Source organism: Dreissena polymorpha, chromosome 3 (assembly GCF_020536995.1).
Source record: "Dreissena polymorpha isolate Duluth1 chromosome 3, UMN_Dpol_1.0, whole genome shotgun sequence".
Lineage (NCBI taxonomy): Eukaryota > Metazoa > Mollusca > Bivalvia > Myida > Dreissenidae > Dreissena > Dreissena polymorpha.
Window position 1 is genome coordinate 99,638,203 of NC_068357.1, and position 27,506 is coordinate 99,665,708.

Sequence of the window (27,506 nt, forward strand, 5' to 3'; positions counted from 1 at the left end):
GCCAATTAAATTGTTTGTTATATTCTGGTTCCCAGCTTCCACTGTAAACAAATAGAAGCCTGGCATTGGCGGAATCATGGTCGACGCGATGATAATGGTAAGTAAACCAAATATTTACAAATGTGGCTCGTCGGGGTATCATTCATTTTTCAATCGAACATTCTGTAAACGTTCTTCCTTTTTTTCGAGTTCTTCCGCATATTAGAGTTAATTAATGTTCCATAACCTGAGTATGTTTCGGACAAGTACACAAATAGTGCAATTTCGGCTGTTTGAGTAAATTTGTAACATACTCAGTAACTGTATTTGTAATGTATTTTTGAGTAGTGTAACAAATATGAAAGCATTGCGGTGTGGTTATCTTTGATTAACAGTAGTAATGCATTTTTATGTATCCGTGCCTTTTTCCAGGTTCACCACAGTCAAAATTTCAGACCTGCTTTTCCCAGATTAGCAAAATGCTTCTAAATATCTTTTCTAAACTCCATTAAAAATGGTTCGTGGTTTTCAAGAAAAAGTTATTCATAATTCAAATCATTAATCATATTTCAGATGGATCATACTTGGTTCCAAGTAGTTGAGTGTAAGTCTGACCCAGATCACACATACAGTGCCTGTGCCCAAAAAACTCAAGTATAAACGAGGAAGCAAGAGGGCAATATCAACTCCCACAAGAAAAACACCTAAGCATGAACATAAAAGGATTAAACTGGTGATTATTTTTCACTTTCTAGTACTACTTTCTTTTCTATAATAATTCAATTGTATTTTTATAATTGTAAAATCTCTTCAACCAATTATAAAATTTGTTGAAAACACAATATATCACTTATTAAGTACCAACATTTGGTATATATCACTTATTAAGTACCAACATTTGGTATATATACTATGGATTTAATATTTGTTTAACATAGGCTTGCTTAATAGAACACTGTCACGTTGTGTGTATATTATATTTTTGCCATTAATATTAAGTTCTTTGCATTAGGACATGGGCTAAAATTTTAATTCAAAGATCAAATAAACCACTCTTCATTCATAAACTATTTTGGCACAAGCACATCAATCCTTTTTCAAGCTTTGCCATTAAACACTCAAATTTTAATGTTTCATCACTGATCTAGGATGAAAAAACCAGACACAACAAATGGTCCATCAAAGAGAAATCTTTTCTGAAAGAATACAGTCAGAACTTACGAAAAGATGGCGAGTCAGAAAACAGTTTCTGGAACAACTGTGCAATTGCCATGAACAACATGTTTGGTGAAAAAAAAGGGAAAAGTTACATAATGATTCTTAAACAGTAATAACATTAGTATTTTTTCCTTATTTTGCTGGCAGAGCACTCAATTTTATATTCAGGTATGATACAATGTCATATGAACCATGCTTATTAAATTGAATTTAGAAAACAATCAACTGGACTCGAACCACTGACCCCTGAGGTCCTGTGGTAAAAAGTCGCCCGCCTAGACCACTCGAACAACCATGCTCATGCTATGAGCGGATGTATTTTTTTAATGAAAAATGCAATCATCTTAGTTTCCCAAACTATAACAACAACAACAACATAACTTTCCAAATTATTCAATCGTTTCGCGTTGCAACGCTTTATAATTCCAAGGTTTTCAAATTGTCAAAAGATGCATATAATGAATATTTTAGAGCATGGTAAATGTTCAGTATTACTATTTCCTCACAAATATCATTGCTAAAACGAAAATTTACGAATATGACACATTTTTTTATTTTTTTTTTCAATTTACCAAAAGGAAAAGGCCCCTTTGAGGTCAGCCTTTAATAAAAGATAAATTGCTCTGCTACACAGCAGATGTCATAAATAAGAAATAAAAATGTACCTCGTGACTGTTAGTTGTTATTTGTTTATACTTCGGTTATGTTTATTTGTTATTTATCCGTAAAGTATAATAGAACTTCAAAAACCAAACACACTTTAGTTTTTTAATTAGTTAAAGCTGAAAGTTGTTGTTCAATCTTGTTTTAATATTACTTACATTTAATGACAATCACCTTGTAGAGAATTACCAATGGAATTTTTCTAAAATGAAACAAAACCAAGTATAAGATTTTTCATTGGCTAATTCATTCTACAACTTTCTGAAATGTGATGTTTCTATGAGCCTTTAAACTAATTGTTCCTATAGTAAGTTAAGCGCACCGACTTGAAACAGGTGTTGTAAATTATGAATTATTCACTATATACATTTGTATATAATGTATCCTTATATAATTTCACTTAACAGAATGCCTTTCAGGTAAATGGAAATATATGAAGTATTACCTAAATGTGTTTGGTTTAGCTTTTCAAACCCATTTAGTTGATTTATTTAAGGTAATATTAAAAAAAAATCAAATGAATTATAGACAAAAATGTTTGATCATTGTAGGTGTATGACAGACTTCAACCTTTGGGTGTCACTCTGGGCCATTCAGGCATGTTGTATACAATGGATCAGATATCGGGACATTTTAATACTGAATTTATTGATTCTATTGCCAGTGGAAAGAAATTCAGAATTGTTGGGGACAACATTAACTTTCATTTAGGTTTAAGCACTGTCCCAACAAGAGCTGTCTGAGGACAGCGCCCTCGACTATTCGAGTGCTTGACAGTATAACGTAAGCCATCATGGGGTAATATTCAAATTATTCAATAAGGTCAAGGTAATAGTTCAGGTATATTTTCCACAATCTATTGGACATTTGTAAAGACATAAAACAAACTAATAAGATTTTATTTAAAGTTTGACTGCAATTGCTTGGGTGGGAAGTTTGGACGGTCCTTCAAAAATAAAGTAAATAAATATATTTATATATTTTTTTAACCATGTTTAAAAGAAAAAAATATTCTTTTTTGGGTTGGGTGGGGGTTGAGAGGGGGTTATAATGTGGGGTGTGGTCTTTTATTAGATGATCTTTCAAAAATAAAAAATGGGGGGGGGGGCCGGGATTCTGGGTTGGGGCATGGGGTATTGTTTGGGTGGAATCCATTGTGGTATTCAGGTAAGTGTTGTTTTGTCAAAGTATTAATAAAATCTGAGCATAAATAAAGATGTAAGGCAATTTAACTAAAATTTACTCTTGACCTTCACAGTCAAGGTCATTCAAAGGTCAAGGTCAATTGAACTTGGCAGGTACAGTACCCTCATGATAGTAAGAAAATATTTGAAATTTGAAATCAATAGCTTTGATACTTTAGAAGTCAAGTGGATCAAAATTTAACAAAATACTCAGTTACTAAGATAAAAAAGGGCCATAATTCTTACAAAATGCTTGAAACAGTTGTCTGCTCTTGTTTATAGATTTGGGTCATGCTGTTAAAGAAGTTTGCAAAATATGAAAGCAATATGTTAAGGAACATTGAAAATATTTGAGGTGGTACGCACACTTTAACATAGATTTATCAATAATATGCATATTTTAAGTGGAAAAAGGGCCATAATTATAACAAAATGCTTGATAGAGTTTTCCTCTCTTGTTTATAAGTTGGGGTCATGTTGGTAAAGAAGTATGCAAAATATGGAAGCAATATGTCAATGGACATTGAAAATATTTGGGGTGGTACGCAAAACTTGCACGCTAACGGGAACGCCGACCCCGGGGTGGGTAGGATAGCTCCACTATATATATTTCATATATAATAGTCGAGCTAAAAATCCGGTAAAGAAGATTAACAAGGATGAACTGCACACATGGATTTCTCAGAACCAAATTAAGTGTTATTATGAAATTGGACGTTAAAAAATAGGGTTACATTATTATGCTTAATAGTTCTGAACTTTTTATTCAAATTACATAGAATGTTTGAATTTTAAAAACATTGTTATAGACAATGAATTTTTACCACTAAACTGTTTCCCATAAGGCCAAAAAAATATTGTTTCTTAAATATGTCAAAAGTCAATTATTTATAAGTAAGTTCTTTTTAAGGTAGATTTGATCATTTTTCAACCAAAATAAGCATAGCAGCACAATTAAGAACAGAACAGAAAAGAACTTTATTAAGTAACTTATACTACATGGTATATCGTTACAAACAAATGTTAATTTATAAACATAAATCACGCAACTCCCGTACCAAACTCACACATTTTCACCCATACGCACTATCCTCAGAAACACACAAACATACACACACACTCACACTAACATATGCATTAATTCAACATAGAATATACATTTTCATCAAACATAAATGATAAATAAATCAATCCAATCAAATATATTTAAGATATTTAGAATATTCGAGAATAGACTTTCCTAAAAAGATGTGAAAATTCAATTAATCAAGGAATCCTGTAATAATAATATGTATGCTTTTAGTTAGGTGACAGTTTACTAAAATCATATTCTATTCCCAGTTCATAATTACACAAATCACAACAAATTGAAAACTGTTAGACTTCCTTAGTTTCAAAACCAAAATACTGGTTAACTAAAGTTCTTCGGCAGATAGTTGAGTTTCCACAATAGTCCTTCATTTCTCTGGTCATATGTGCAGATGCAATGACTGATTTGTTAAAGAAGAGAATGGCCAGGGCATCAACATGGCTTCTTCCTGCTCTGTCGATCTCTTGTATGTAAGCTGCAAATATAATGTGTGTGTGTGTGTATATATATATATATATATATATATATATATATATATATATATATATATATATATATATATATATATATATATATATATATATATATATATATACATACATAAATGAAGATGTACATTTTGCTAAAAATATTAGGAAAATTGTTTCTAGTTTTAGGAAAACTTTGTTAATAGGTAATAAACAGCTCCAGAAAAAAGGATTATTTGTGTCATGTTTGAGCTGAGAGAACAGATTAGAACTTAAAGCACAAAATAAAGTTGTATAAGCTCAGGTCGGTTTGTTTGCATCAGCAGATCAAAACTTCATTATCTATCATCTTGTTTGTGCTCAATGCTCAATTCTGTGCTCATTGCTCAAACTGCAAATAGTTTTGTTGACTTTTATATCTAATATTGGAGCTTAATTATGCTTACATTATAACCAATATTGTTTAATTCTGTGTTTGCAATCAGAGACGTAGATAACAACGTCTCTGTCGCAATGCATCTGTAACTGAATGGCTGTTGATAACCTGAAAAAAGAAGAAAGCAGTGTAGTGTAAGGGCTAGTTTAAATAATTAGACCTTGGTTACACAGGATTATCATCCCACCAAGGAAAATTACAAGCATCTGGTTTTAAGCTCGTTCGGGAGGCATGCTAGAATAATGGTCATCACAGGTTTTAGTCCTGCATGTGTCATAATCTCTTTCTCTTGTGTACTATGACTATGTAAATTGCTTAGCAGTTGAATTTAAAATTTTCAAAAAATTTCCGATTATTTACAATAATAATTATTTTAACTCAACTCTCTCAGCCATCATAGCAAAAATTGCAAGTACAATAGGACAATGTAAATAGTTCTATTAGAATTAGCAGCGGCTTGTAAAATTTATTATATAGCTGTATGTTATAAATGAGCATTGACAAAACAATCAAATTAAATGGATGTACAAATACATTATCGATTTTTAAACAGAATAAATTGTATTATGTAAACCAAAAATGTACATATCATTGGTAAAAATAAGGATTTTGACGGTACTATTACTCCATTTAATTAATGTTATCCGAAATTACATTTTCCATGTATTTATCCGAAAACTATTCAACTTATGAAGAATGAAAAATCTCATACAAAATCAATCGTTCGTGAGAATGAGTCATACCATTGAAATACTTAATTATATTACTGATGAAGAGATAAATATTTTGCACAACGAACCACCTTTAAAACTTTGCTAGTTAACTTACTATTGCCATCGCCTCCGCTATAACTTTGTCTGTACCTGCTGACTCTTCGTATACAAAGGGGCAGGTAATCCAGAACAAACGTTAAATTGACATAACAAACAATTTGATTGGCTGAGCTTAGTCGGGATCTCGAGATGACGAAAATGCTCTCCTCTTTTATTTAATGCACTCTGCCTTTTTTTTCTGCACCGCTCTTTTTTTAATTGTACGCCGCTTTTATTTAGTTTTGCACTCCTCTTTTTTGACATGCGAACAGCATCGTCCAAGGTTTGATAATCACCTAAAAAATTTTCACAATGGCAACCTATGTAAAAGACCGAGCCAGTCCGAATGAGATAACTCGATTTTTCAGTTACTTCCCTTTTGCATTCGCCACTGCGTAGGCATTGATAACATTCTCCTAGCAGAGTTGTCGTTCGTGTTTCAACATTCAACAATGGCCGCCACCATGAGAGTCTCGATTCAAAACTTTCTTACTGCATAAATTGGCTTGTTTCGCTATTTAGAAGCTGTCATTTAGGATATATGAATTATTTATTCACTAAATCTCCGCTTATGCCAACAATAGTTGGAATTCGAAGGATATATACTCGATGTGAATGAAGGAATTTCTGGATCGTAACAGCTTGACACGGCAAAACTGGCATACTGGTATTTTTAGTTATCAATATAAGTCACATTGTGCTTTATAAATTGTATTCGAGCATTTTGCGACTTATTGAATGACTATGATACCCGATATCAAAATTTCATCGGGGATTTGCATATCACAAAGCTGTCCTGAAATTCAACATTGATTTCAAACTCTTTACTGGTTTGTATACTCTTTCTTAGTGTTAGTACTTTTTATCATTTTAAAGTTAAATGAACTGTGTCACATTAAAAGAGACATTAACGCGATTGTGGCCAGTTTGGATCTAGATCAGCCTGCAGTCGCTTGAAAGCTGTTTGCTTAAAAGCGTTTTTCTGACAATAACAAGTAATTTAATTGGATACTGATTTGACTGCACTTTTCCTGTGACCTGGCTCAAATAATAGAATTGTCATTTATCAAATTATTTATTTGGAACATTAATCAATTGTTTTTCTTGTCCCTCCAGCACTTTCCTGTTGAGAATTGAATACTGCTAAAGGCGATGCTAGGGGGCGTGAGAGATGTTGCACCTTCCAGTATCGCTCGATTGTTCATTGTCGGCTCGGGTACTACGTACGTGTACCCCAGGTACTCTTAAGTATACTTACATGTACCCCGGATACGGTAAATATACTAAAATGTACCCGGGAAATTTAACCCTAAATCAGTCGTTGTCGACTATTTTTTTGTAATAATTATATATACACATCAGGGCTTAACACTAACTTTTTTTTCAACTAGCCCGTTCGGGCTAGTAAATGCAGAACCTACTAGCCCTGACCAACCTTTCATGTGCCCTGACCCAAGTATTATAAAAACCTTTATATTTATCATTCAACTTGTATTTTCTTGTGCTTGGAGATGCGCAATTATGATTAAGTCATTCTTATTAGCTTGCCTTACTAATGCTATTGAATTCAATATTCATCTATATAAGACATCTATTTGTAATCTTCACGCCATTTCTGGAGAAATTTTCTTGTTTTTTTATTTCCTCATTCTTTCTCTTACTTTCCTCCTTCCCTTTTCTTTTCGTATCCGAGGAACCCCCATCCCCACCCGTAAAGCCAAACTTAAACAACGACATGAACGTTAAAACCTTTTTTACATAGATTGTCGGGTTACCGTCTTACAAGAAATGGTAAGTGAATCTTAGCAAAATAACGTGTTACGGTAGTTGTAACAATTGTACAGGGTTAACTCTCTACTAAAAGCCGGGATCGACCATTAATATTAGTTTTGCTAATTGAATTGCGTAAAAAATATTGTCAAACACTTCTAATCTAAATAAAGTCTCTATCTTCCTCTAAATGGATTTATTAATCGTCTAAAGGATGGAATAACTTTTCCATAATGACAACAAATTAAAATTATTTAAAATTGATAAATAACTATTCATTTTATAGTTACTTTGTGTTAATGTCGAGTTTTATACCTTCATCATTCCGGACGATCTTGGGCGATCCCGGCTTTTAGTTTCAAACGTATTTTCATTGAGAAAACACGTCACTTCGAGGAAACCAATCAAAAACCGTGTCTAGCGGCATTCCGTTTAAAAATAGGTACTGACGTGTTTTACCAGGAAAACCGCCGGGGATTTTCTGAATTGTCGGCCTCTTTTTGATTGCTATCAGGGGTTCCGAATCTATTTCGAGATACGATCCGTTTGTTGTCTCCGAACACACTCTGGGATTTAATTGTCATCTGATCGTACTATATTAATATTTTTGCATCTTTGAAAAGCTTATTTAAAACGCAGTTTATTGATATAGAACATATAATCCCGCCCAAAATACACACGACCGGTCGGGCATGTTCCTGGGACATTGGCTAGCCCGGACCAAGGTACAGGCAGTGAATGTCGTTCGGACGTGCCTTAGTGTTACGCCCTGCACATTTATGTCAATTTTCTGTAGAATGGCCTCTATTTTATCGGAACACATACTCAAAAAGCATGTTGATGCAGTGTTTTTTGAAGAGAAGTGTGTTTAAGATAATCGGTTGCGCGTTTTACGACATCGGATTTTGGCGCGAATACAACTCGGGTACAGTCTAATATGGACCGAGTACAATTACGTTTATTTACCGTACCTGGGGTACATGTAAGTATACTTAGAGTACCCAGGGTACATGTAAGTATACTTAAGAGTACCCGGGGTACATGTAAGTAGTACCAGAGCCGACAATGACCAATCAAGCTCCGTTATCCCTCATGAACCGACTCAAAAAACCGAGTCGGCAATATTTGACTTAATTTTTGGTTTGGTCGCTCTCGAGGGATCGAAAATTTCAGAATCTTCCTAAAAGCCCTACGGGTTTGATCCCCAGAAGCGACATTGAAAACTAGCATACTTTGTTATCTAAAAGGCTGCTAAACCTGATATACAATGATAATGTGAATTTTCTCTCACATGATGTTCATCAGTCATATTATATAAAAACTTACAGCAGTAGTTAACAACTGGACAACAATTAATGAACGCATCTTTCATTTGTCTTTGACACTTTGATTTTGACATGGCCTAGATTTAAATATGTGACTGGACTTTACCAGCACTCTTGTAACAGAGCTAAAGTTTAAATGTACCATTGAAGATCACCTAAATCCAGATTTGCTATTATAGACGCGTGGAAAGTTTTAAGGGTGTGACAAGTAAGCAAAAATTGGTCATTACCCAGAGGCCACAACTGATCTATGACTGTATTAAAACAAGAAAAATCAGTGCCTGATTTAGATTTCCTTAGATAGTTCAATAAAAAACTAATTTCATAAGCCTGGTAACAGTTTAACGGTAATGCTACCAATGTGTCACACCAGGGCCTTGAATTTGAAATCTAGGACATGCATGGTCATTTCTTCATGAAATCAGGACACACAATTGTATTTTAAGTCCTTAATTGACCTGGCTATAGTTCTCAGATTATTATAAGCTCAATCAGTATATTTATATCATTATTTATGCTTTGTGTATTGTAAACATATACACAATCATGCAGTTACATGATAGCAATAAATAATATCAAAGCTACCCATACTATAAAGGTCATTGACAAAGCCTATGGTCAAAATGTGAACACATTGAGTTGAGTGTAATCGCCCTCTCGTGCCAGCAAAAACAACACGTTGACAGGTTGTCATTTTTGACAGTTCTACTTTCACTTTCATTTTGTGATATCAAACTATTAACAATTATGTGGCTGAGAAAAATATCGCCATTGCTTTTTATGCCCCCGGTAGGGTGGCCTATATCAGTTGAACTGTCAGTCAGTCAGTCAGTCAGTGTGTCAGTCTGTCCGTCCGTCCGAAAACTTTAATGGCCATAACTTTTTTAGTATTGAACATAGCAACTTGATATTTGGCATACAAGTGCATCTCATGGAGCTGCACATTTTCAGTTGTGAAAGGTGAAGGTGAAGGTAATCCTTCAAGGTCAAATGTCAAATATTGTCAAATATAAAGCGTCTGTCTGTCTGTCCAAAAACTTTAACATTGGTCATAACTTTTTCGATATTGGCGTGCATGCGTATCTCATAGAGCTGCACATATTGATTGGTGAAAGGTCAAGGTCATCCGTCAAGGTCAAAGGTCAAATTTTGCAATATTGAAGATAGCAACTCCATATTCGGCATGCATGTGTATGTCATGGAGCTGCACATTTTGAGTGGTGAAAGGTCAAGGTCATCCTTCAAGGTCAAAGGTAAAATATATGGCTTCAAAGCTGCGCAGAAGGGGGCATTGTGTTTCACAAACACAGCTCTAGTTAAATATATTTTCTGCACATTTCTTACAAAAAACTTACATCAATACACGATTTTCTTCGTTAATTCAATCATTCCTGACAGACTTGTTTACATATTTTGCTTACATTTTGACGCGCGTAGGTAGGACCGCATTACCGCTTCCGAAATGTGTATTCATACTATTGCCTTCGAGGAACTTATCTGATGTTTGACGGAAAGGGCCGAAAATGTGCGAGTGTAGGTCAAGTTCCCCACAGGTACTACTTTCCCGTTCCCCCAATTTTTTTTCCGTACCTAAAATTTTTCGTACCCAATTTTTTTTTCGTCCCCATTTTTTTTTCATCCCCAATTTTTTGTTCGTACCCAATTTTTTTTCGGTCCCAATTTTTTTGTTCCCAAATATTTTTTCGTACCAAAATTTGTTTTCATACCCAAATTTTTTTCGCAAAATTTTTGTACCAAATTTTTGTTTCGTACCAACATGCACAATTGTGGTGATTGTGGTGATGTAGATAAATATAACTTGATGCTTTTATATCCATCCTCTCAAAAGCATCGTCACACCAGTACTGTCAGTACTTTGATTCTATCTCGTGGCCACGACATAGCTAACTCGTGGCCACGAGATAGAAAAAAGAGGAGAGCAATTTAAAACAATAGAAGCACAGCTCTTTTTTAAATTGCACGCCGCTTTTATTTAGTTTTGCACTCCTCTTTTTCTAGAAAAAAGAGGAGAGCAATTTAAAAAAAAGAGAAGTGAATGTCACCTCTATGCCACCGTAGATAAGAAACGGGACCGTTACGCCAAATATCTTGTTGTGTCTAAGTCACGTGACCGTGTCGTAACTATCGATCTTTTATCGAAGCGCCGAGGTTATACATTTGATGTACCCACTCACGTATTTTGTTAAATTATAGTTTCATTTCTAGACCGATTTTGACAAATTATATATCATTAGAAAGCTTACGTAACGTAGTTTTCAGATATATAAATATATATTAAGTTTTTCTTCTGATTTCGGCAGCCCGGCGAGTTATAACTTTAACTTTTGCAAATATCATACCGTTTTGGAGTTTTAGAATCTAGATTTACGGTTGACATGTTCGTACTTTATACCGATTTGTAGCGTTTATATTTGGAGTTCAGTTTTAAAAATAACATCTTGCTTAGGAGAATAGAATTCTGTATATGATACAGAAAAAAATGGTTTAAAAATGAAAGCAAGTAAGGAATGAAGGCGGAAGAAAGTAGCGCGCGGTCCTAACGAACCGAACTGATGCTAAGGTCTTGGCGATTATGCTTTTGTTTAGATACCGGCCATTGAATTTCCTTTGCCATGATTATTACATTTTTTATGAAATATATTGAAATATTTTGTTCTAGAGACATATCAATAAAGCTAAGTATTAATGAAGCTTAATAAATTAACGATTTCAGCTCTTGATTATAACACAGAAAGGGTGTTAATTTTATGATGAAACAGCGTATATAGCGGACCCTCTTGATAATTTTCGGCTTTGCATACTTCAAATATAATGGGTGTCAAAACATTCATCGCTTGTTGTTTATTATCAAAAAGGTAATTATGTAAAATTATATGAAAGGTTATTAACCATAAATTATCCATTAATTAAAATTATTTAAAGATTCTTGAAAATCACGGTCAACTGTCTACGCGTGTATATTGAAATATCTTTATAAGTTATCAGAGTTATAAATATATAGAATTCTAAATTAAAACTCTGTATTATTTGTATTTTTCGGAAAGATTATTTAACCCCGTTGTGGTCAAATGAGAATGCTGTTTTTAATCATGTTGTTCCGTACACTACCATACACTCTTTATAGGACTACGAAATGACGGAGTTTTTTACCGGTACCCGCTAAATACGTTAAATGTTAAGTATTAGATTTTTTAATGTTTAAAATGTACATGTATAGGTATTAAGCACTTATAATTATTATGATTAAGCTGGCTGACATCTATACAGTATTTAGTTAATGGCAATCTGTATGGGCAGATGACTATACATGTTTTCAATACGCTACATATCTTATAAACGCAAAATTGAGTATTTGCCGTTACATTACTCCAAGAAATGACCACTAATACCACGAGAAGACATGGAGGTATCATAAAAAGTGTAAACTGACAAGACATTGCCACCTGTGGTTAGGGACCAATATACAAGGATAGGTCCCTGCTGTGGCGTATGACACCAGTGTTATTTAGTATTGGTCGGCACAGTGTCTGATCATAACGAGATAATTGGTTTGTGCTGAACACAGGGGCAATAAAACAACAGATCTATCAATAAACAAGATTATTGAGATATCTGTTATTGAACACCGCGATAAAAATGCTCAAACCACGGACTCTAGATTACACGGATAAGAAACATGGCAACATTCTCAAAATCATCACTGCTATATGTGTAATCACCAAACAATTCGTCTAAAAATAATTTATATATTTGAGTTGAAGACGATGTACTGTTGTATAAGTCTGAATAAACTATCTGTCTGCCTGTCTAAATCTAAGCCGTCATCGTCCCGGTGAAAAAAAATCTGATTTTGAATAGTTGGACATGATGCCCTGATGTCAAAATACGAAATGACCCGCGTAACACCGACCGTGATTTTCAAGAATCTTTAATAAATTGATAATTTAAGGTAAATAACATTCCAAATAATCATACATAATTACCTCGTTGATAATAAACAGCAACCGATGAATGTTTTTGACACCCATTTTATTTCAAGTATGCACGCAAAGCCGAATAATATCGAGAGGGTCCGCTATATACTAGTACGCTGTTTCATCATAAATTTAACACCCTTTCTGTGTTATAAACAAGAGCTGAAATCGTTAATTTATTAAGATTCATTTATAATAAGCTTTATTGATATGTTTCGTGAACAAAATACTACAATATATTCCATAAAAAATATAATAATATGGCAAAGGAAATTCAATGGCCGGTTTCTAAACAAAAGCATAATCGCCAAGACCGTAACAACAGTTCAGTGCGTTAGGAACGCGCGCTACTTTTTTCCGCCTTCATTCCTTAATTACTTTTGTTTAAAAAAAAATTCTATCGTATACAGAATTCTATTCTCCTAAGCAAGATGTAATTTTTAAAACTGAACTCCAAATATAAACGCTACAAATTGGTATTAAGTACGAACATGTCAACCGTAAATCTAGATTCTAAAACTCCAAAACGGTATGATATTTGCAATAGTTAAAGTTATAACTCGCCGGGCTGTCGAAATCAGAAGAAAAACTTAATATATATTTATATTTCTGTTTACTACGTAACGTAAGCTTTCTAATGATATATAATTTGTCAAAATCGGCCGAGATATGAAACTATAATTTAACAAAAGACGTGAGTGGGTTCATCAAAATGTATAACCTCTGCGCTTCGCTGTACGCTAATTGTAAAAGATCGATAGCCACAACACGTTAAAACGCGCGGTGGTAAAACATTAAGTGTGTATTTCTTGTGTTTAACTCGCTATAAATCCATTAATAACAACGGGAATATACTAAAAGTTATATTTTTAGATGGTCGCTTTAGCGACCGTCTAAAGTGCTTAGTGTAAAATTCAGGTCGATACGGCCTAAGTATGATTAACCCAATTCCCGCTTACTACGCGCAAGAAAGAGTTGTATAATTTATGCAAGAGGTTTGAGTTCTCCAATTATGTTTATTCACAAATGGAAACATTATATTAATATCGTGTTAAATGCAATAGTTTAGAATGGTGTTTTATAGAAAAGAATAAAACAACAATGATCGTATAGTACGTGTCGCGGTGGAGATTGTTTATGAATGATTAAAATAGTCCTCTTTCTGCTTCGTCTGCGTGACGTTGTAATTTCGCTCATCTCATTCATAACTCTGGGGCTGGCAATAAACAAAGTCCGGGTGAGAATAACGCACTAGTATAAGGTTACGCTTGTTTATATTCACAGGTCTCAATTAATAATACGTTGACCACGAGTTCAACAATTATTACAAGGGTACGATAAACAACATAAAAAAAGTTTCATTATCGCCGTTACTGTTAAAAAACATATAAATATAACGTAGTCTTGCTGTTTTGAAATAAGGTTTGGAATTTTGGTTTCTAAATAACTTAATTCAAAACAAAAGTTTAATTATAGTGTTTTTTACTTGTTAGTCGCATATTTACCGCATTATAATGTGTGTTATAATAGGCAAACCATACATTAGTAAAATTCAATCTGCCTTCGCACATAGAAGAAATGGGTCAATTAGGTGCTGCGTTTCCTTTGCTTACTTCAGTTAGAGGTCAATTCTTTACGTAATAGCAATCACAAGGCTCCGGCTTCAAAGGAATTGCGGAGCGTTCTTACATAATAAAAGTCGTAGTCGCATGGTATTTGCGTTTTGCGTCCTATTTGGTCACGGGGTTCTTTTTCGCGGGTGTTTTGGCATTCATGATATGAGGCTATTAATAGATGCGCCTGTCGATAAACAAAGGAAAGTTTACGGGTTATAACAACGCAATAGGTTACGCTCTCGCATACAACTCAATGACGTAGTACAGATCGTAAATTGAGAGATTCGGGAAAAAGTTGACGCTTATTTATATTCTCAATTTATAAAACGTTGAACATAAGTTCAACAATAACTTCAGCGATACGATAGACAAAAAACAGTTTCATAATCGCTAAACCCGAATATAACAAACAATTTATAATAATAATACGAATGCAATAGTAGAAGGTTAGTAGAAGGTTAAGCTTGTTTATATTCACAGATCTCAATACATAGACAGTTGGATATGAGTTCATCAATTACTACAGGCATACTATAGGCAACCTCGAAAATGCTTTTTAATCGCTAAAACCGAAAACAACTTAATATATTATATTAAATATATTTATAACAATAAATGTCTTTTAAAAATGTAGTCGGCGTATACGCTGACTTTGAAATAAAGTTAGCAATTTACTTTTCTAAATAATTAAATACAATTAAACAAAAGTTAAACTATTGTGTTGTGTTTTTCACTTGTAAGCTGCATATTCACCGCATGAAATGTGTGTTAGCATTGTCAAACCACACATTAGTGTGAGTAAATAAAAAATATACTACGGAAGAGCACTTCATATGTGTCCTCATATGCCTTGTTATGAGTATCTTTCTTCACTATCGAAATATATCGTATGCTTATATTTGATTTAAACGCAGTTTTCTTTCGACACATTTAAATCACACGTCAATTGCGCCGTCATGCGAAAATGGGTCTTATGCGTTTCGGCAAGCGTTTGTTAAACCCAACATGTGCTTTTGCGCAGTCAGGCCATAGGCGATGCTGTTCGCTTTAAAATCACTCAATATGTTATGTTTATCCTTACCAGAAGGAGGGATAGCTGAGTGGGCTATTTATATGATGGGCGCATATGGGATAAGACCCATTTTCGCATGACGAGGGTCATTACAAATCTCATTGCGAATTGAAAATGCCACATTTAAGAACAATGCTTTTTGATACAAAATTGAATTCAAAATAGCAAACTTGTTAATAATGGCAGCCTATCCACACATTAAGGAATGATTTCCAGACGTGCTGACCAAGTACGGCAAACATTGTGGTATGATAATTAAACGATTTTCTCTTATCGTGACACTATACTATTTCGCTAATGATTGTTTTCTCATCTTGGAGGCGAAAGTGAAATTCTGCGAGATGGATTGTAACGCGTAATTGTAACATGGCCACAATTTGTGTCGTTTGAGCATACAGAGAGTAGTCCGGAATTCCTTACACTGAACAGTGCTACATTCTTTGAGTTGAGCACATACGCAGTGATGTAGCAAAAATTCAGAGGTTGTATCTCGAATCAGCTTATTAAATATTCGAAAATATTCATGCGGGTCTGTTGGCGTTATGTAAAAGTCACTAAGATGAAAACTGAAACAGCTACGCCAAAAAGCGCATTAGTGCTTTATACCTATGTTTATGTTAGCGTTGTTGACACCGTGTGAACTGCTCGGGTAACAAGTAAAGCATAAACAGCAATGTTTATATACTTTTATTCTTCCATATACAAGATACGAAGATAATTGTATATTTTGAATTTGTATATGGTGTCAAAAATCAAAAGTTTTGTACACGAAACTTTCATTATGAATTTATATTCTTGGTGAGATAGTCATTTGATATTAGAAAAAAATACCTTTAATATGATGGTGACTGCAAATTTTCTTTATATTAAGTTCTCATTACCATTTTCATCATACTTTCAATGCTTTCAGAACTTCCAAAAAGCATGTTGTTTTTATTTTGTCTTAGTTATTTCTATGAAATAATAAGGATGATAAAAAGTGCACACAAAACTCGACCCGTGCGCTATGACACACACTTTATAAAGTTGAAAGGCGTGTGTTCATTTCAAACTTGCGATTGATTTTCAAAAATGAATTGCGTGTTAAATTATGCAATAGCGAACATCTTCAGTGCCTTCAGCGCTTTGATTTTGAAAGAGGAATTAATAAGCAACAAGATAACGTATAAACCAATAAAATCGGATGAATAGTTTTTGCATAAGATTGAATTTACTACAGTAAGGGTAAAATACTCGATTAATCTCCTATCAATATACACTCCGTGGTGTTACCCAGCAAACATGCACATATGGGTCCCATATGGGCTGTTTCTGGGCAAACCCATATGGGTAAGCCCATATGGGAGTCATTTGGGACCAATATGGGCTAGCCCATATGGGAATGCCCACAAGGGTCCCATAAAGGTCCCATATTATTGCGCTATCAGGAAAAATATGTAAACTTGTATTTATTTGATTAAAAACTCATTTCTTAAAACGTATGTAGGACTAACTTAATCTAAACTGCGGATATTTTACCCAAAAAAAGAAAATCAATGCATAAGCAAATAATATGCAGCCCATATGGGTCCCATATGGGAGTCATTTGGGACCAATATGGGCTTGCCCATGTGGGAATGCCAATAAGGGTCCCATATAGGTCCCATATTATTGCGCTATCACGAAAAAGATGTAAACTTGTATGTATTTGATTAAAAACTCATTTCTTAAAACGTATGTAGGACTAACTTGATCTAAACTGCTAATATTTTACCCAAAAATAGAAAATCAATGCATAAGCAAATAATATGCAGTCCATATAGCTCCCATATGGGTCCTATTTGGGCCGCCCAACAAAGGACAACAGCAGCTACCGGGCTGTTTCTGGGCAAACCCATATGGGTTAGCCCATATGGAAGTCATGTGGGACCTATATAGGCTTGCCCATGTGGGAATGCCGATAAGAATCCCATATAGGTCCCATATTACTGCGCTATCAGGAAAAAGATATAAACTTTTATTTATTTGATTAAAAACTAATTTCTTAAAGCGTATGTATGACAAACTTGATCTAAACTGCTAATATTTTACCCCAAAATATAAAATCAATGCATAAGCAAATAATATGCAGCCCATATGGGTCCCATACGGGTCCCATTTGGACCGCCCAACAAAGGACAACATCAGCTATCGGGCGCATATTTTTTTTTAATTTTGTTTTTAATATGGCTTTGTTTTAAATCATGTATATACTATGATTAATATGAAGTTATTTTCAAGAGATAATTTTTATTTAAATAATAGCGCAGAAACACAAAGTATTTAAATAATATGCGCATGCGCAGATGTTAATTCCGCCTCGCGATAACATTCAAAACAAAAACACTCGAAACGGTAATTTGTTAAATTGTGATATTATACACGTGTAATAATATATTTCTTTTGAAATCACATATATATTGCTGATCACGCATTATTTATTTATTTGTTTCTTCAATGAATGCTTGTGTGTTTAATAATTTGAACTGCAAATCATTAGATTTCTTAATTCGCTTTGCGTTTGTCATGTATTTTCGCGACGTAAGTCGTTACGCTGGTTTGTCACCATAGATCAATCTCTTAGTTAAACTGCTTAATTCAACTTGATTCTGCCTAAAATTCAATACAAGCTATTTATAGCAGACAGGCGCATGTCTGAAAAAATGGAACACTAAATTAGTAATTATGCTAATGCACGAGAGTCTTACTTATCTCATACATTGATAATATTAACTAGAAATGGCGCGGCAGAGGCCGACGCGTATCCCCACGCCGCATGTTTGACCCAGGGGCGCCCCAGGGTTGGTAATGGGGCCATGCATAGTTGAGATTGACCGTATTGTCATAAGAGAAGTTCAGTATAAATTAGAAGTGAATCGGTGTAGAAATGAAGAAATAATAGTAAAAGGCAATTTTGGGTGGTTGTGGTCTATGAGGGCGGGGTGCCCCAGGGTTTGTAATGGGGCCATGCATAATTGAGATTGACTGTATTGTCATCAGAGAAGTTCAGTATAAATTAGAAGTGAATCGGTGTAGAAATGAAGAAATAATAGTAAAAGGCAATTTTGGGTGGTTGTGGTCTATGAGGGCGGGGTGCCCCAGGGTTGGTAATGGGGCCATGCATAGTTGAGATTGACTTTATTGTAATAAGAGAGGTTCAGTATCAATTTGAAGTGAATCAGTGTAGAAATAAGGAAATTATCATCATCTCATCTCATCTTCGCCTGTGGTCCCATCTGGGACATAGGCCGCCAACCAGCTTCCTCCAGGCGTCTCGGTTCTGGGCGAGTCTCTCAAGCTGCCCCCATGTTTGGCCCATCTGCTTAGCATCTGCATCCAGGTCACGGTGCCAGGTGTTTCTAGGCCGCCCTCTCTTCCTTTTCCATTGGGGGTTCCATGTGAGGGATTGCCTTGTTGTATTGGATGCAGGCTTGCGAAGGGTGTGGCCTATCCACCTCCAACGTCTCTGAAGGATGTCTTCTTCAACTGGCTGCTGGTTTGTTCTTCTCTATAATTCTTCGCTGGAGATCTTGTCTGGCCAGCGGATCTTGAGGATCTTCCTGAGGAAGGTGTTGATGAAGACCTGTATTTTCTTTATGGTGGTGACAGTGGTTCTCCAGGTCTCTGCTCCATAGAGGAGTAGCGGCTTCAAAATGGTATTGAAGAGCCTAATCTTGGTGGTGATGCCAATTACACTTGATCCCCAGATGTTCTTCAGCCGATGGAAGGCTGTTCGTGCTTTACCAATGCGGGTTCTGATATCTGCATCCGTTCCTCCCTGGTTGTCCAGAATGCTGCCGAGATAGGTGAAGCTGTCCACCTCCTCCAGCGCCTTGCCTTGGACTGTGATGGGTGTGTTGTTTGATGCGTTGGTCCTGAACACCTTGCTCTTCGCTTTGTTGATGGTGAGGCCCAGTCTAGCTAACTTGTCCCCTACCATGTTTGTCTTTTCCTGCATCTGTTGTTGGGTGTGGGAGAGAAGAGCCAAATCATCGGCAAAGTCAAGGTCTTCCAACTGTTCCCAGAGTGTCCACTGAATTCCATTCCGCTTCTGCTCCGTTGATGTCATCATTACCCAGTCTATGGCCAGCAGGAACAGGAAAGGTGAGAGTAAACAGCCTTGCCTCACACCAGTTCTCACTTCAAAGGCATCTGTGAGCTGTCTGCCGTGAACAATTCTGCAGGTCATTCCCTCATGAGACTTCCTGATGATGTTGGTGATCTTTTCTGGCACTCCGTAGTGTCTCGGAAGTCTCTAGAGGGACTCCCATTCAACGCTGTTGAACGCCTTTTCATAGTCAATAAAGTTGACATACAACGGCGAATTCCACTCCAGGAATTGTTCCAGAATGATGCGCAGGGTTGCGATCTGATCCGTGCACGATCTCTCCTTTCTGAAGCCTGCTTGTTGGTCACGGAGATGCGGGTCTACTGCGTCTTTCATTCGGTTCAGAAGGATGCGATTAAACACCTTTCCTGGGATGGATAACAGCGTGATTCCTCATGAGTTGGAGCAGGAACTGAGGTCGCCTTTCTTGGGAAGCTTGATGAGGTAACCCTCTTTCCACTCTGTTGGGATTTCGTCTTCTTCCCATATCTTGCTGAAGAGCGGGTGTAGTAGGTCCACACTGGTCTCCACGTCAGCCTTAAGCGCTTCTGCCGGTATGCTGTCAGGTCCTGCAGATTTGCCGTTCTTCAATTGTTTGATGGCGCTGCTGATCTCTTCCTTTGTGCGAGTGCAGCATTTGATTGGCAGATCGCTTGTAGCTGGCAGAATCTCCGGTGGGTTTACAGGGGCAGGCCTGTTGAGTAGCTCCTGGAAGTGCTCAATCCACCTCTTCTTCTGCCCTTCATCATCTGGTATTACTCCTCCATTTTTGTCCCTTACTGGCCTCTCTGACTTGGCAAACTTTCCTGCTAATCTCTTGGTGATGGAGTACAGATCTTTAGTTCTGTTCTGATAGGCTCCCTCTTAATTCCGCCTCTGTTGCAAGCGTCTCTAGGTAGTTCCGCTTGTTTTCACTGATACTTCGCTTGACGCTCCTATTTGCTTCGGTGTACTCTTCGTGTTCTGCTGTTGTTTACACTTGCCTTCTTTTCTCGTCTTTCCTCAACTTTCTGAAGCGTCTCTGCTGCCATCCACTCCTTGTGGGTGTAAGACTTGGGGCCCAGTACTTCTTGGCATGTTGAAGTCACTGCTTCTTTCACGTTCTGCCACTTCTGCTCTATCGTTCCTTCTTCAAGCAGCTCCTCTAGGACCTGGAACTTGTTGGAGAGAGTGACCTTGAACTCTTCTTGCTTCCAGGTGTCTTTCAGAGTGGCAGTGTTGTACCGTTGGCATTGGTTGGGCCCCCCTGTCCAACTCTTCTTCAGCTTAAGTTTCAATCGGGCGACAAGGAGATGATGGTCCGAAGCCACGTCTGCTCCTCGCTTGACACATAACATCCTGAAGGGAGCGACGAAACTCCTTGCGATGCACAAGTGGTCAATCTGGTTCTCCGTTGACAGGTCTGGTGACACCCAAGTTGCCTTGTGTATCCTTCTGTGGTGGAAAACACTTCCTCCGATGACCAGGTTACTTGTGGCGTACAGGTTGGCGAATCTCTCCCCGTTGTCGTTCATCTCGCCTAACCCTTGCTTTCCCATGATCTCCTCATATCCTCGGTTGTCACTGCCGATCTAAGCGTTGAAGTCACCCATTAGAATAATGATGTTTCTCTTTGGTCTGTCTTGTATGATGGTTGACAGTCTATTGTAGAAGTTGTCCTTCTCATCCTCTGTACTGTTGTTTGTTGGGGCGTAGCATTGGATTATGTCCATGTTGATCCTCTTCTTCTTTGTAAGGAAAGAGGCAGCCATGATCCGAGGTCTGTGTGCCTGCCACCCGATGAGTGCTCTCTGTGCCGACTTGGAAAGCATTAGGGCTACTCCCTGGGTGTGTGCTGCATCCTCCTGCTCATGCCCCGAGAACAACAATAACTCACCGGAAGTCAGTCACTTCTGCCCAGAGCCAGTCCATCCTGATTCACTGATCCCTAGGATGGTTAGGTTGAACTTCCTCATCTCTGCGGCCACCTGTGCTGTCTTCCCGGTCTCATACATGGTTCGAACATTCCATGTACCGATGGTGGTAGTGGTCCTGGTGGAGATGATGGTCTTCGGCCTGATAGCTTCCAGTTGACACTGGCTTTCACCGTCCGGCGTCATACCTCCTCCAGCTGGAGGTCCACCTTCTCCCAGGTCCGTGATGTCTGTTGTTATTCTATTTGGCGTTTTTGTAGCAATAAGGTTTCAACAGGGTAGGGTAGCTAGCCCTACGCCCAACCCTCCTCCTTTTTCAGCGCGGGCTTGAGACCGTCCTTGGCAGAGTTAAGGAAATTATAGTAAAAGGCAATTTCATGGCCTATGTGGGTGGGGCACCCCAGGGTTGGTTATGGGGCCATGCATAGTTGAGATTAACCATATTGTCATAAGAGAGGTTCAGCATCAATTTGAAGTGAATCCGTGTATAAATGAAGAAGTTATAGTAAAAGGCAATTTTGGGTTGGCGTGGCCTATGTGGGCGGGGCGCCTTAGGGTTGGTAATGGGGCCATGCATTGCTGAGATTGACCATATTGTCATAAGAGAGGTTCAGTATCAATTTGAAGTGAATCGGTGTAGAAATGAAGAAATTCTAGTAAAAGGCAATTTTGGGTGGGCGTGGCCTATGTAGGCGGGGCGCCCCAGGGTTGGTAATGGAGCCATGCATAGTTGAGATTGACCGTATTGTCATTAGAGAGGTTCAGTATCAATTTGAAGACAATCGGTGCAAAAATGAAGAAATTATAGTAAAATAACCTTAAAAAATAAGTAAACATTTCTGACCCGGCCCCACCCCAACCCCCATAACTTTTGACCCAAGGGTCAGATCAAAATTCCAAATAGTGCAGGGTCGCTCATATGCTCATAGCTACCATGTGTGTTAGTTTCAAGGTTCTAGTGCTAATAGTGTAGGAGGAGATAGTGGCCAGGACGGACGGCTGGCGGAGATAACCACAATATCCCCACGCTTTTCAAAAAGCGTGGGGATAATGTAAATGTATTTACATCAAAGACGTATAATATGTGTTTTTATTTATAGGTCTTTGATAACATGCACTCAAGCAAAGGTTGTTTGCATGTGGACACATTTTATTGATAATTTAAACAAATATTTGCAGAATATAAAATAAATCTGTGTATTAAGAAATAATTAAATTTGTAATGTTTATTGTACAAATTTATTTCAGAAAATAAAATAATCACCACTGCCTCGTTTGCCAACATCGTCTTTACAAGGAATGTCCAGCAGTACATGACAGAGGCCGGTCACTCCCATTAAGTCTAGCTGAAGAGCCTTCCCAAGGACAGATCATAGGACAAAGTAACTAATTTTCTCAAATAAAGTATTGTAGGGAAATGCCTCCCTTCTGTGTTAATTTGTTAAGGAGGTTAAACGATACCATAACTCCATGTACAAGTATTTACTTGCTAGTTGTAAGTAGACTATTCGTTTACATACTTTTCAAACATTTTGTTTCAATTTGCCTCACTTTTAAATCCAGACTCTCATCGTTCAGTTGTTTTGAATTATAAAATGAAACATTTAAGTTTGATTATAATTAGTTTAATTTGGAAACATTACATGTGAATTCATTTGATTAAGAAAAGCGAGTAAACATAAATGAACTGTTGGAGTTAAATGCATGAGTGTCAATCTAAGTATTCGAAAAATTTAAAATTTAAAGTTTTGTTATATTTGGATCAAAGATTGTTGTAAATGAAAGTGTGTTGTCCCTTTTTAATTACTGTGGGATAACGACTTATTTGTTGAAAACTTATTGTTTACATGTTTCACTTAAAACGCACGTTATGATTATTGTCAGGGCAGTAGTCAGAGTATGCGTAAATAGAAAATAATAGTGATCTACAAAAAAGATTTATCTCACTAAATTGTAAAATTCTATTGTGTATTTTAGTCGGCTACATGTATTCATTTATACAGTTTGCTGATATAGCTCCATGGTTTCATTGTTTGCCAAACTATTGAATGAATACTATGCGCAGATCATATTTCGTAAAACGAAAGTCTTAACGCACCGTTACTAAAGTGTTGACAAGCTTACGATTAAAACATTCATCCGTGACGCTCGGATGCTTTAGAACATAAGGGTATGTATGGTTTCATTTTTTTGAACTTTGAAATAGTGAAACGCAATATTATTCTAAATATAAATCAATTTCATTAAATAAGGTGGATCTTGAGGGACACACCTGTTTACTCTCAACTTTTGACATCAATACAGTTTGTCTGTTGAGAAGATTGTCAGCGCCAGAGCGTGTGTAATTAAAGGCTGTGTTCTCAAATTTAGTAATTGCTACCATCCTGCATAACGTACACTAGTATATTTTATATTAAATAAGAATTGGCCTTCTCTATCCTGATTTTTGACCAAAATATTGTTAATTGTTTTCAAAATGTATCTTTTAACATCGAAAAGTAATTTGTTTTAAACAAGCCGTCGTTCCAGCAGTGGACTGGTTAACTCACTTTAATGAGCTGCGTTCCATCAAGATCAGTTTGCGATCAGTAAAAAATCGTTATATCAACGCTATCGGTTAACTAGGAAAACCGGAATTTTATTTTGACCAGAAATATCTTTAATGAATACATTCTGCGATTGTGTCAATAATAGATTCTTAATGTGTTTTCAACAAGTCCTTGATAAGTTGTATTGTTCATAAATCATAAATTAAATAAGAATTATTCCACCATAATAACCTATTTATTAAGCATGTGCGCGATGCATCCCGATACTATTAGTGATCGAATTAATTAACTATGTCCGGCAAACCACTGAAACAGGTCTGTTCGAAGAACGCGTGTCTAAATAGTTCAAATGTGTATTGATGAGTAGCGTATGGCCGTTAGACTTTTAAGTTTTAATTTCATTTCCATTCTTCTTTTGTAGTTCTGTTATGTATTTATAGATACATGTATATGACCAATAATATCAAATAATGCGATCAAATATCCACGAACTGTGGCGCATCAACCCGTAATTAATTTTCAAGTGATAAAGCTAAGAACTGCGCAGAAACAGGCATTCACTTTCCTTGATCTGATTAATATAACACTTTATCTTTACGAACACCAACCACAAGCAACGCCGTGTATCTTTTTAAAGATATGTCTTGTTTATTTTGATTGAAAACACTAGTGGTAATGTCTATTTCCTTGTTATGCTAGTTGCATGTCACTGTTTCAACGTGTAATATTCATGTTATGCTCGTGTCTTTTAAATAACTTTTCATCATTTAGGCAAAACATACAAGTGGCGTTTTTATATTCATTTTTTATTGCAGGAAGAAAGAATGAAAGCATTGCACTATTTGGGAACCAAGGCGGCTGTGTCAATTTGTGTCATAGCAGCGCTAATGTCATATCACAATGGATTGAATTATCCATGGGAGTTTATTATTTTGTACGTCGAAACATTAATTCTCATGCTGATGATGATCGTAAACAGCAGGAAAAAAAACATGGGCACTGCGTTTAATTTTTTCATTTTAGTAGTCTTGCTTACTGCGTCTACCTTAGGCATACAAAGTGAGTTTCAGCGACATAATCATTTCTATGAATACAATGTATGGCCGTATTTTCAATACAACAAAATCCTAAATTGGTGTTTCCAAGAATGCGCTAATGTATATCTATTTATTGTCCGTTTACTTTCTGTGTTGAATGTTCGACCATGGCGCTTTTTGGTTTGTTGTGCATATCTGTTCCTACATGCCATTGTTTTCTTATTTATTTTTGAGGTGATCGTAATAAATATTCCGTCATCCATTTACTTTGCAATTTCTGAAAACTTTTTTTACACGTTCGATGTAAATAATTCAAATAACTATCCTGTTGGATATTTTTGCCCCGTAGATTGTTACACACCTAGTATATGTCGCATACCTTTTTATCAGACAAAGGATTATAGTGGCGATTGGACAGGTAAACCTTGTCTTGCACCATATTACGAACGAAGTTTAACGGAAGATCAGCACGAGTTCCAAGATCAGCATACATCTGTAAAACGATATGTGGGAGAAGATGTACATTTGAATTGTACTTTCCATATAAAAACATTTTACAAAAAAGATAAAACAGTGTGGACTCTGAACGGTAATCATATATCTCCATTAACATATAGGCATAGCATAGAAGATGAAGAAGGTCACAGTAACGAAAAACATCAAACGATAATTTCAAGACTTACTGTGCGTTTGCTTCGCAAGTCGGATTTCGGTGTTTATCAGTGCCAGCTGCCTATATCGTATTATGAGAACGACAAAACGTGTAAATGGAGATCAAAAACATTGATACAAAAGTTAGCTATTCGAGTTATTCTACTTCAAGAAATACAGCCAAAAACATTTTTATTTCATTGTGAAGTTGGCAATTTGATTGCAACACATGCCTTGTTTTCGTACCATACTGTTCAAGACTTAAACGAAATAAGTGTCGAATATACTGTAAACGACAAAGCTATTGATCTTCTTTGTGCTGGATACTCTACGTTCACGTGCTCGATTGGAGCAAGACTTCTGAAGATGTTAATTTATTTTGGAACAAGCAATATCGAGTGGGATGGTGAAGAAAACTTTCCTTACATTGACATTGCAGGAAATGACAGATTTCCAGAATCGAAAAGAGCAATTTTCTACTACTGCCTTTGCCCTCATGCCTTTGGAATACATCGTATAAATTTTATGCGATACGTGGATATTCCAGGGAAAAGTAAAGGGTTTTACGAGAACGTTCAACATCCATATGCCTTAGTTGTTCTTCCACAATCGAAATTATCGCTTTTTCGTTACCTTGATGACTCTGCAGTGTACGCAGAATTAGAAAACCTTGTGCTGACTGAACAACCAATAGAACTAATTGGAATGAAAGTTGATAGTCTTATAGGGCTTCTTGGTTCGAATGAAGAGAAGGTTCTTTTGATGGCGAATGTTGTCCAAAACGTTATGTTTGCCTTCATTTATGTGATTTTATTGGTCATTATTTCAGTGTTATCGAAATGGTATTCTGTCTGTCTTATACGTATACCGGCAAGACGACTGTTACGGTCTTTACCAAATATTGAACAAATGCTATTGTTGGAAGGACCCGCGATTGATGTGTTCATCTCACATTCTGATGAAGACCGTAGTTTTGTTATTGGTACGATTGTACCTTTTCTTACTGAACATGATCGTGTAAATGTGTGTTTCTCAGGCAGCGAGGAGTTTACACCTAATCAACCGCTTATAAGACAATTATATGAAAAAATTACAAAGAGTAGTAAATTACTCGTAGTATTATCGACAAGCTACCATGAAGATATTCTCTGTGAGCAATTACAGTTGGAACATATAATATTACCATTATTATATGAAGAACATCGCCAAAAAACAGATATTCTGTTCATTTTGTATGACGACGGTGCACGTTTTCCGGAAATTTTAAGATGGAATTTTGACGCACATCGATTAAGTTGGAATAACCACTTACCGGAACGTGTGTTGCTAGGATCAATTCGAAGATGGATAACAACCGGCAATATGTAGAATTCTTATTGAACATTTTCTTTTTTAAATGTGTGCAATTGTTGTTTGTAATTTACTGAATAATTATTTCTTTTAGTGCATGTAATGTTCATTGGATATGGTAAACAGGTAGTTACTATACACTATTATAGTTGTCCATACTGTATTTGAGTGAAGAGTATGATAAACTTATCATGAAAATGTATTGCATTATTCATGTTTAAAACTTTCTTGCTGTATGTCTGCTAAATGTACA

The 27,506-nt window shown here is 36.2% G+C and overlaps 1 protein-coding gene and 1 long non-coding RNA gene across 3 annotated transcripts; one reads left to right on the plus strand and one right to left on the minus strand.

The window, feature by feature from the left end:
* LOC127870732 (uncharacterized) lies at positions 1 to 27,506 on the plus strand. 2 transcript variants are annotated; one of them, XM_052413171.1, is made up of 4 exons: positions 1 to 97; positions 553 to 712; positions 22,915 to 23,048; positions 25,031 to 27,506. In XM_052413171.1, the coding sequence occupies exon 4, from the start codon at positions 25,040 to 25,042 to the stop codon at positions 27,269 to 27,271; it is 2,232 nt and encodes a 743-aa protein (XP_052269131.1). In that variant the 5' UTR covers positions 1 to 97; positions 553 to 712; positions 22,915 to 23,048; positions 25,031 to 25,039; the 3' UTR covers positions 27,272 to 27,506. The 2 variants fall into 2 exon arrangements, with proteins under 2 accessions (XP_052269131.1, XP_052269132.1); XM_052413172.1 differs by having other exon boundaries at positions 25,643 to 27,506.
* LOC127870733 (uncharacterized) lies at positions 4,004 to 5,929 on the minus strand. The gene is made up of 3 exons (XR_008044895.1): positions 5,866 to 5,929; positions 5,048 to 5,145; positions 4,004 to 4,609 (listed from the first exon to the last, which is right to left on the minus strand). It is a non-coding gene; the product is annotated as an uncharacterized LOC127870733 (long non-coding RNA).